We start from the raw sequence: 11719 nt of genomic DNA on the forward strand, positions 1-11719 counted from the left end.
GGCATTAATATAATTATTATAGTATACATATAGGATATAATAATTAACCTTAGGAATCTTACAATTATTAAACAATAAGAATAAATTTGTGTACTGCTAAGCATAATTTTATTTTATAAAAATAACCGTTGAAAATATAAAGCCACGTGTTCAACAGAGAAAGACTTTTCATTTTTTATTTAATTTTGTGATTCCTGGGTTCAGCCAAAATCTTGAGAAGAAGCCAGTAGAACCCTGGAAATCTCAGTTGGTACTTATTATTTAATTATTTAACATGAATAATAAAATTATTCAAATGATTTTAACAACAGCCACTTACATTGATTTTTTTGATATAATATTATATCAATGATTGTACCTAACTCTATTGAAATAATATTATCTGATTTTATGTAGGTATCTCATGTAGGTATACTTCGTTTCACAAAATATTTTTTTCTTGATTATGGCAACACGAACGAGGACGCTTTATTTTCCTTTCTGGCACTGAGCAGGGCCGTAGATTAATATACGCAGACCAAAGCCCAAATATTAAAGCATGGATGGTACTATTATCAAGCGCGATCCTGATGAGGAAGTGCAGCCTTGGTTTGAAGTACCAATAATTACGAACCCAAACGTCCCGGACGCCTCCACCATAAAACAAGAGAATGCTGATGATTCAGGTTACAAGTTTGAGGTTAGTTTTTTTAAGAATCGGTCAAATACTTAACTACTGCAAAACACCAGTATGGAGTAGGTACCTATAGTATGTTTTTATATTTTACAAACTATTTAAAAATGTTTTCCCTTTTTGTTTAATCAATGACACTCTAACATTCAATTCAGCAGCAAGTATTATTTTATTTTAGTTATAATTGTTCATCATTATGTAAGTACATGTGCACGTGCATGGATTTACTGCTGACAGTACGTATTATCGCGGCCATAACAAGAAAATGCACGTATTGTCATGCAAGTTGCAATATTGCGTGCATCAATCAAAAAAAATTCGGAAGCTTCTGAATTTTTATGCGACAAATCTGCGCCAGCGCAGAAGAACGATAGTGGCGAACCTGCCGGCAAAAAACAAACGTCAGCGCTCATTTTGAGGTGTACCGATTTTTTTTTACCGTGAAATGATAACATCGCGTCTCGCTTACCCTTGATGAATGAGTTTGGAGAGAGACAGCACTTTGTCACGACAGTTTAAAATGCTAACGATTGCTGCAAATAAATTCATGCACGTGCACAGGTGCTATTAATCTACATATACTGCTAGATATATGTATCTTACTAAAAGATACTGTGTTTTTAAACGAATATAGCTAACTGTCAAACACATTTCGTGATTTTTTTTGACTTTTTTTATTATTTCATAGCATATTATAACTACTCAAATTTTTGTGTTAAAATAATAAACATTGCATAGGTAGATAATTATTTTTTAACTCTGTTAAGGAAATGCACGCTAACTTGTCTATAATAACATAATATTATACTCCAATTCTCCTACAGATATCAGAAATATTACGATTCATGGGCTACCTATACTATTTATATTATAATGACGTGATCGTATAGTATTATGTTCCTTTCAGTATCCTGCAAAACCTGAGACTGACTACAGGTCCGTTGACGTCAAGCGCCAGCTCGTCGAAGATATAGTACACCCCTTTTATGATGAAGATCCTCAAACAGGATGCTCGTATTCAGATTACAGTCTAGTTCAACAGGTATGTCCGATTTTACATGTAAAGACTTCATCTCCTCGGTGACGTATTCTGTCGAAGGTCGGCAATCGATTGCATTCTATCTCAATTCTGGATCAGCTATGAGCCTAATGCAGAATTCGTACTTAAGGTAAAATTGGTAAGTAACCGAAAACCATCTGGTAACTATAGACTATAGAGTTAAGAAATCCTTAACCATAGACTACTTTGGTTATGATCGCGCCCCCTTCTGTATTATCATTTACCACTGACAGCTGCTGTCAAAATAAATTCTCGTATCTATAAAACAGTCCATACACTCAAATTCGTTTAACAATTGATTGATCTCAATATGGATACCTATTGATAGTGTTAATTCGCTTGCCATGTACCTACATGTAGAATATGCATATGCACAGTTTGCAGTTATTGCGAACAATGATGTACGCATGGTAGAATACGCGCAAAATGCCGATAATGGACAATCTCGAAAATAGAGAACAGAGATCTTTTGTTTTCGATTGAAACACAATTCTTACAATAATATTATAGTGTGAATAATCGTCCACAGTATTAGGTAGGTAGTATATATTATTATAATGTTACGAGTATGTACAATTTCATAACATGTCGACAAAAGAGTACCTAATTGAAAAAGATTAGGTGCCTAGGTACGTTGGTAGGTATACGATATTTTAATTACCTATTGCAAATTAAAACTGTTGAACAACTATTAAATGTCCGTGACATTTAATTCGACATACTTTCCGTTACTTTCGTTGATTCTGTACATGACTTAATTTAAGGTTCTGTCACCGACAGGTTTTTCCGCCCCTGTGGGGGGCGCTCCCATAAGGAGTAGTGCCACCCAGCCGCTCGGTCTGACCCTGGTAGTCAATGCGCCACCGATGAAATGATGATGACCCTTGGCAAAGCTGAACAAAATATTTCATATGTTAAGTCCCGCAGTTTGCTCTGACAGGCCCCACGGCTTCTCAGAGTGAACTGTGGATGGTTAAGTCGGTCGCCACTGACCATGTAAAAATAGGTAATAGGTAATATAGTATAAGATTGAATTTTTTTTATTGTCGAATATAATATGGTAAAGGGTAATTAAATTAAATATGATTTGTTTGTAATGATAATGTATAGTGTAAATTGTAATATAATATTCATATATAATGCAAAGGATTAAACGGTAATAAAGGGGGACTTATAGATGGGCGTTGATGGTATGTAAAATAAGATAGTTAAGATGTACGTAATGATAAGGGCATATAGATCGATGTCGCTACGCGTCGCACGTACACGGCACAGTAATTGTTAACATATGCTCATAGGCCTGTTGCGAAGGCTCCCATTTGCACGTATGTGCAATCACAAAGCATAGCAACACTTAGGCAATCATCGATCCGATTATAATCACGATCCCGCGTAATTAATTTGCATATCAATTCCGATCATTAATATCCGCGGTCATTCCGCGCGCGGCGTTTCCGAATCGGTATTCTGGCAGCTTTCCTGCTCTCACATACGACGGCGTCTCTGTCGTATGTGTAGAAATCGATTTCGCGATACAAATTTGCTCGCTTTGCAGTGACAGAGCCCCTCTCGCTCGCGTGTATGACGGCATCACGCTCACGCGCGACGGGAGAATCGGATCAATGATTTTGGTCGATCAAGGAGACCACGTACTGGAATAAAGTGCGGGAAATCTTTGATCGGCTAGGTATGAGTATGCACTAAGCAATTATTACTGCCTATATGTTTGGTTGACGGAATGACATCCGTCAACTAGTCGTAAGTATGTGCCCGTGGCGACACCGAGCTATATTAGTTGTTAATGTGAGAAAGATTGCGCGACCAATACGTTTATATATTAGAATCAAGTAACTTCCCCGCTTGATATTGTTTTATATTAAGCTTTTATTTTGTAGTTAAATTACCAATCTACCGAGTTCATATTCTTAGACCAACGTCAAGTAGGTATTCAGGCCGTCGGGGCGCCTCAAAGTTGAGCCCCCCAACGGTAGTTGGCCGAAGGATTGGTATGCGCTGTCGAAGGCCTGGTGCCACAAATATGCCAAGTTAACCACTGGCATATGACGCCTTATCATCCAGGCTAACTTTGTAGTACTCTTGTTTCTGGGTGAGAGGTACCTTCGCGCCGCTAGGGCCCGTAAAGCCGGCCGCCGCAGAAACGCCCCTCCCTCAGCCATGAAGAGCGCCACCACGCCGCCGAAATCCGTCGATGCCTCGCACGCCTTCGTAGGTGCGTTTTTCGTGGGGCTGGCCCAGAAACACTGCGGTACTGCTACATCAATTACACGCTCTCGGTACTCCTAGGTACTCGAAGGACGTATGTGACGAGTGAGCGACGCCGCCCACCGGCGAGCGTCGACTCGCGCCCATAATTTTACTTAGTCGGCCCTTACGTAGATGTCGCGGGTAATTAGTCATTGTACAATTTCCGCCACTCTCGTAAGGAAACCGTTAATTAATTTTGTCACCCGAAAAACGTTGAGCTAAGGGATGAAATCGGCCAGATTTGCATATAAACCCACTATTTTTAATTTCATTATCAGTCTTCGCGCTCGTTTACGACCCTGAACCTGCGAAGGTCAGCGGCGTAATTTTATCCGAATTTTTACATACAAGTCGCTGAGACTTGGGAAGAAGTATTCGCCAGGGTACAAATACCTATTGGTCGATACTCGTACGTCGGTACCTACGCGAAGTGTCAGTCAGCGACTTAGTCGTTTTTGCGCATAATTTTCCTTTCTCATTACCGGACCCGGCCCTCAACCTTTTCCGGACAGTGACCCGCGCTCGCGCAATCTCGCTCGCAACTTATAATAAATAATTCTTAAATAAATAAATAATTAATTTCTATAATTAGTACTACATAATAACTTAGTTTCTCTTATAATAATTTGTGGTTCTGAACTTTCGTAATTTGAACTTTTGTTTATTTTTATGTGATTGTGGGACTTAATAAATTGTTTTAATATCGTGAAATTTCTTTTACTGGACTATAACAAGTGCCTACCTGTTCTTCCTACATCTGAATGTACCTCCACTCCAGGCCCGGAGCTAGCCGAGGATTCGGAGGCCTACAGTTCGTATCTTTCAACCTGAACGAAACAAATCTAACTAAACCATAGACAATATATGTATAAATTGTATGAGTAGAAAGTAGACCGGACATGGTTTGAGATTTGACGTTTGGTTCAGTGTATCATTAACAATCAAACCGTTCTCGGACCATCAGAAAAGGTTTGACATGAAACGTCAAACCAATTCGGACGATCCATAGACTAATGATGATATGTCAAAGTGATGATAGGCATTATTCACATTTATATATCGTTAGATATTCATATTAATACTATAGACATTTACACCATAGGAGTTCACTTGAATTTTGTATATAATAGATTAATAATCAATACCTATTATTCATAACTAACCATACGCGAACAAGAAGCCGTTTTTCGTCTTATTATCCCAAATTCCAGCCATATTTTCTATGCAAAGAGTTCGATTTAATTATTATCATGTCAGACCAAGAATTTATTTTCATTTTATTTAGGTATATTTTGTAACGGAGATTCTAAACTACAAACTGTGTTTTAATTTATTAATTTATAAGTACTGGAAACACTAATTAGTCGTCAAAAAAGCGTTCCCATGGACATTCTGCCAAACGGTGACCGGACAAAACAGATCATGAAAAAACAGAACAGTGACAAAACTGAACAGCCAGGGGAAAAAAGAAACATAATTTTTTATGGAATCTATTTATTAATTAAATTTTAAACGAAATATATAATATACTTACTTATATTTATAAATATTTCATAACAAAAAAAAAATTTTTAAGTGAAATTATCAAGGCACAATATATACTTTAATTTTTTTTTACAATACCGTTATTTTGAACATATTGCATTTTTTTATATACTTATAGAGTTATATAAAATTGTATAATGTAATCACTGCATGTCGGCCATTCGGCGTAAATTACTCAATTTGTTTGTTTCATTTTGACAAATTACCTCCCATTATCCATAAAGTATAATTTTATTATCAACACTAATGACGTGTGCGTTAGTGTTATAAAAAACTCAAACATTACGAGTAACTTCAACATAACATTAAGGTGCATGTTGGACATGATGCTTCACGACTTTAAAACGTATTATTCCTGAGACAGACAAACGTACCTACGCCATGTGGTCCAGCTAAACTGGTGAGATGGAATTGGGCCGGACTATCGCTCGTTGAGTTTACATTCATTTGCCAAATGCACTCATATATTGGCGGCCACTGATAGCAGTAGAAAGAGCTGTTTTACCGTTACATAATTTTAATAATGTTGTTATTTTCAGAATCGTGAAACCGCTCTGACTAATATAAAGTCTGAGAATTATGAAGAGGCAGTCAACATCAAAGTAGAATTTATTGACAACGCAATCCGCCAAACCGATAATCAGAATCCCCAATGTTCTTCTGATCCACAATACAGGCCATTAGATCAGGTATGTTAAATTATAAAGATAGTCTTTTTAAGCCCATTCAAGTCAAAATGGAAGTTTTGCTAGCGTTTTTCAATCGTGACTCTATTCATGTTGTTTTGCCAGTCTATACTAATCATTGATTAGTATGATTAATAATATGAGTGATTAGTAATCATAAATGTCAAGTCAGGGCAGTGTCAGATTAATTTGACAGTAAACCGTTTCGTAAGTTCTATTTAAAAAAAAAACAACCAGTCCTTATAATATTTAGGTACTTGATAAAACTCATTGCATCAATGCTATATGGGAGATTTTATTACTATTGAATTGAATAAACAAATCCTATTTTTTCTAGATTTCTATTCGGCAATGTTTCACACATAAACCACTGAACATCGTAAGAAAATATACAGTTATCAATAACCTGGCCACAAACAACATAACACCTGCATCCAATAAAATGGAAAATATAATACAGCATTCAGAGATAACTATAGATGAACAAAACGTTCAAGTTCTGAAATCGTACTTGCCAAAGGAGGTTCGAATTGTCTTGAGAAGAGTTACACATTTTCCACGTAACTTTATTTGCAATGATTGTTATGGAGTGTTTGAATCTGCAAATCATCTAAATAGTCATTATATTTCATGCACGAAGTCTCAGCATCCTGAGAAATACAAAACACATATTGGTAAAAAATCACATCAATGTGATTTATGTTTTAAAACATTCTCTCGAAGTAGTCATCTTAAAAATCATAAAATGACACATACTTGTAAAAAACCACATCAATGCGATGTGTGTTTAAAAAAGTTTGCTCAAATCAGTACTCTCAAAACACATAAAATGATACACACTGGTGAAAAACCACTACATTGCGATGTGTGTTTTAAAAAGTTCATTGCAAATAAAGGTCTAAAACGACATAAATTGACACATATTGGTGAAAAACCACATCAGTGCGATGTGTGTTTTAAAAAATTTCTGCAATTTAGTTATCTCAAAATCCATAAAATGACACATTCTGGGGAAAAACCACATCAATGCAGTGTGTGTTTTAAAAAGTTCATAGCAAATAATGATCTTAAAAGACATAAAATGACACATACTGGTGAAAAACCGCATCAATGCGATGTGTGCTTAAAAAACTTTACTCAAATCAGTACTCTCAAAACACATAAAATGACACATACTGGTGAAAAACCACATCAATGCGATGTGTGTTTTAAGAAGTTTATTACAAATAGTGTTCTTAAAAAACATAAAAAGACACACATACTGATGAAAAACCGTATCGTGAGTCCTGTTTCAAATCTTGTTACTATACAAAATAATACCTTACTACCAAATCATTGAGATAAAAATTGCTTAACTAAAACTAACAGGATACGTGGCTTCAAAAATTAGAATGTCATACGACACACGAAATGAAACCTAATAAGAAAATAAATATTTGTGGTCATTGAAATATCATAATAGTGATACCACTTCAAGTATCACGTCCCAAAAAATGCGACTCTTCTCGATAAAAAGACGACCTAACCATTGCTATTAAGGATAATCTTCAACCTGACTAATGATTCCACAAACGACTCAGAAAGTGCCGCAAGAAAAATGAAGTCGTAATATTCCATACAAAAAAAAATCTGACACGTGCAAATGTGACTATTTGCAATGTTTTCATCGTAAAAAATCTCACAGAAAACGACTGAAGATGCTGTACCATTCCAAGCAAACTAAGAGATACGCGCCTAACTTTAAGTGGCCGATTTTGAGTTCGTAAGTTCGATATTAATTTAATAAACAAAAACCGATTGCCAAAGTAGCTTTATTTCGTGGAGCACTGATGAGCAGGTATTAAAAAGGCCAATGATTAAAATTTGTCGCAATTAGTACGTCGCCTTGTAGCATAAAAGATAAATGCGCGGACGGGGCGTAAACCCAAGAGATGGTGAGTTCGATCCCTGCCGGGGTGGTTTATTTTTTTAAAAAAAGATTTTTTCTCTTAGTTATAATATATTTTCTCAGAAGTGTTTTTCAAAATTATGTATGTTCAACATTTTTATTTATAATAATATTTCATTATGAGCATATGCGATGGACTGAGGGAAGTGGCGCGATTTTGTGATTTCTCTACTCTCTAATGCTGGGGTATTTCAGGGTGAAAGAAGAAGTAATTATAATTATTGCTGTTATATATTATATACCACTGAATTCGCAAAATTTTAATTCTCTTATATAAGTATTAATGTAAAACGCAAACACGAAGAAACTAAAATGCCGTATGGTACAGTTTCTATGAGATATTTTTGTATGCGTTTTTATTATATTGTGATTTAAATTACCTATTTACTATGTATGCAATATTGAATACTGATATGAAAATTTCTAATATAATTATAACCAACATAATATAAACATAATACCTCGCTCTTTACTTGCATTCATTGTAGGTAAGTACATCACTCAAAAATAAATACGTGTATAACTTGAAATGTTTTTTATTTATATCGAATGTCATTTCAGTACCTATGTTTATAACATTGTAGTTTGATTTTAAATAAATAAAAAGGATTGCGCTGCATAGAGAAAAAATAATAATTATGGTTTAATTAAAAACCACAAAAGAGATTGAGAAATAGAATTTCGAAGCGCAATATTATGCAGAGATATGAATGTGTGAGTCACATACGAAAATGAATCGCACATGATTGATGCGATATAGTGTATGTTCCAACCTTAAAATACACTAATATTGAATGAGTATCAGTGAATAAACCGGGAGCAGTGGTTGTCAGAACAAAGAACAAGCGTATTCTCGACAAGTGCTTAAGTTTTTCCCGTATTCTTCTACACCCGAGATCGGTTGCCTGTTACTCCACACCAGGAAGGTGTTTCAGTTCCCATTATTTGAGTTAGCTGTAAGAAACATAACGATAAAATAAAATGTATGTAATAATAAATGGTATCATTTAACAAATTCACAAGTACCTAATTATTTAATGTTATTCTTTACAATGTTTTTAGATACTTAATTATCTATTGTGTAATACAAAGTGAATCTTTGATTTTTTTCTCTTAAATTCTCAGAAAAAATATTTTGCAAATGTTTTCAAACATAATGTAGGTATGTTTAATATAATATAATATAGAATGTTACATTCTCAAATCTTATTTTTTATTCATTGAATAAAATTAAATAGGTTTATTCCATATTCTTCGACACTCTCGTTCGATTAGGTACCTGTTAGATTGATACTACACACCCGTTAGGTATTTCAGTTCTCTTTAATTCTGCGTTTCCTGATTTGCCCTTATCGATTTGTAAGGTTGGCAAGGTATTTAATCGGTATTGATAGGTATCTATAACATTTTGAAGCTTGAGAGTTCATAATATTATGACAGATCGATCACTTCACGGTGAAGAGAGGCGACTGGACTGTTTTTTGGATCTAATACGATAATACTGATAAAAGTACGATGAAATTAAATATGAGAATATCAGAGCACTTGGCAACACAAAGACTGGTTAAGATACTGCTACATTTGGCAAAGTAATGTAATTAATTTAGTGCTCAATTGAAATACAGTTAAAAAGAAATGCCAGCTAGTTTGTCGATAGAACATGAAAGAAATAGTAGGTACTTTTTAATCTCAAAGCGTATAGATTCGGCTTTTGGTGTAAGTACCTAAAAAATAAGAAATATATAGAACCTTGTTACATATAAAGGGAGTATTTTTATAAAGTCATGAATTGATATTAGGATGTAAGTGTAAAGAAATATTATAAAAATAAATGGTGAAAACAATATACGAAGTAAAGCTCATCCTGGTGTTTTTTTTATTTCTTGACCCGTGCTCCTTTATAGCACTAAATTACAAAGTTGAAACAAACAATTTATTTCACACCCCAAGTTAGTGCACACCAACACCCTTAGCTAGCTTCGAACTTGAGGGTAGGTACATCAGTAGATACGTTACGTTATGGTCTATTGAGTCAAAGCCGATACGTTAAATTAGAAGAGGGTAAGGCTATCTGTGTGTGGCTGTAACGAGGACCATGAAGATATCCTGGGCTGATCACATTACTAATGTGAAGTTTTTAACAGCAGCAAATAAGACAAAATAACTTATAGGTAACTAAAACCATCATGCCACAGAAAATCTGTATATTTTGACCATATTATTTACCCCAATGAGAAGTAGATATTTAACTGCTACTCTTTTTTTCTGTTGCTCAGTTTATTGAGGAATGCATAGAATCAACCTCGTTTGTGTATGACCTACAACCAAGTAATAGTCGGTAGAGAAGTTTCCAAAGGCATTTAGATAGGTAGGTACTAACACCAACAGAACTGTCTGCGTTTAGCAGAATTGAAGAGAAAACAACATTTTTTCCGGTTTTCGTTCCGACAATAATATCGGGATTTCCGGTGTAGTGCCGGTTCAAAGCCCTGCTTTTGAGGCGCACTTGAATCAACATATTATTCAAATGCGTAAATGTCTGAAGGGAGGCATGACGCCAGGGGCAGGGGTGGTAAAGATTTCTAGGCAATCTGACGGTAAATTTGTCGTTGCTTGGGCCGGGGTGACTCCTTTTAAGGGAGATAATCTTGCCAGCAGGTAGGTTTTGTTTTAAATCTAAGGGACGTATTAACTTTTAAGATAATATTTATTTGTGGGACAGAGGCTGTGAACTAGCGGGGTCGAATAGTATGATTTAAATTATTAAAATATTTGATATTTAAATTATTACATTGGTTATTTAAATTTAGCAAGTAATGAACATGACAAATTATAAATTCAATACGTTCACATGACATAAACAGTAAGTGTAAACAATATTGAAATAAAAATACAGGGTGACATTTATTTATTTTATTTATTTATAAAAAAAGAGTATTACGGCATTACAGCTATTGGCCAATGCGCCATAATACATAATAAATACAAATGTATAAAAATATCTTAATTACAAATAACAATAAAAATAAAAAGACAGCAAGAGTAAATAATAATGAAATATGATAATTTATACAATTATAAATTTAACCTATTTAATACGTCCACAAATATTATAATATATTATAGTTAATAAAAAACAAATCAACCTTGATGGTGCCATCAAATAAGCTAACCGCACGATACACAGCATCATGAAACATAACATCTGTCCTGTGACGAGGTATCTTATATAAGTGAATAATAAGAGTACATGGAAGCACAACCGAGTGAACTAGATTGATAGACCATATCTTAAAAACACACAAAATACGCCCACCTAACTAACATCATGTAAGCGGAATATATCAATATCATATCGTCGGCTCATTATGCAAACCATCCACGCCCGTCTCATGCAAATGCTCAGGAGAGAGCTAAAACGTATTATTACATTTCTTTTATAAATAAAAAAAGTATTAAAATTATGATAATATATCAAAAAAGAATGAACTTTAATATCGTAGAAAAACCATTTTAACTCTCTCCTGAATATCCACACAAAA

General features: G+C 34.6%; 1 protein-coding gene across 2 annotated transcripts; it reads left to right on the forward strand.

Moving 5' to 3' along the window:
* Positions 1–465: 465 nt before the first annotated feature.
* On the forward strand, positions 466–8043 carry LOC147077466 (uncharacterized). Of its 2 annotated transcripts, XR_015069464.1 has the most exons (4): positions 466–679; positions 1581–1715; positions 6083–6232; positions 6567–8043. XR_015069464.1 is itself a non-coding variant. In XM_085940837.1 (3 exons), the coding sequence occupies exons 1-3, from the start codon at positions 539–541 to the stop codon at positions 2544–2546; spliced, it is 309 nt and encodes a 102-aa protein (XP_085796963.1). In that variant the 5' UTR covers positions 518–538; the 3' UTR covers positions 2547–4280. The 2 variants fall into 2 exon arrangements, 1 of the variants encoding a protein (XP_085796963.1); XM_085940837.1 differs by lacking the exons at positions 6083–6232; positions 6567–8043 and adding an exon at positions 2514–4280 and having other exon boundaries at positions 518–679.
* The last annotated feature ends 3676 nt before the right edge of the window (positions 8044–11719 follow it).

The sequence above is a fragment of the Rhyacophila brunnea genome, unplaced genomic scaffold (assembly GCF_057557595.1).
Source record: "Rhyacophila brunnea isolate RB1 unplaced genomic scaffold, BYU_Rbru_1.0 scaffold_13, whole genome shotgun sequence".
Lineage (NCBI taxonomy): Eukaryota > Metazoa > Arthropoda > Insecta > Trichoptera > Rhyacophilidae > Rhyacophila > Rhyacophila brunnea.

What these genes read in the sequence shown, in the direction of transcription:
- LOC147077466 (XM_085940837.1), top strand. Translation starts at nt 539, where the DNA reads ATGGATGGTACTATTATCAAGCGCGATCCTGATGAGGAAGTGCAGCCT. An exon ending in ATTCAGGTTACAAGTTTGAG is followed by an intron (nt 680 to 1,580) that starts GTTAGTTTTTTT and finishes TGTTCCTTTCAG; the next exon opens with TATCCTGCAAAACCTGAGAC. An exon ending in ATTACAGTCTAGTTCAACAG is followed by an intron (nt 1,716 to 2,513) that starts GTATGTCCGATT and finishes TGTCACCGACAG; the next exon opens with GTTTTTCCGCCCCTGTGGGG.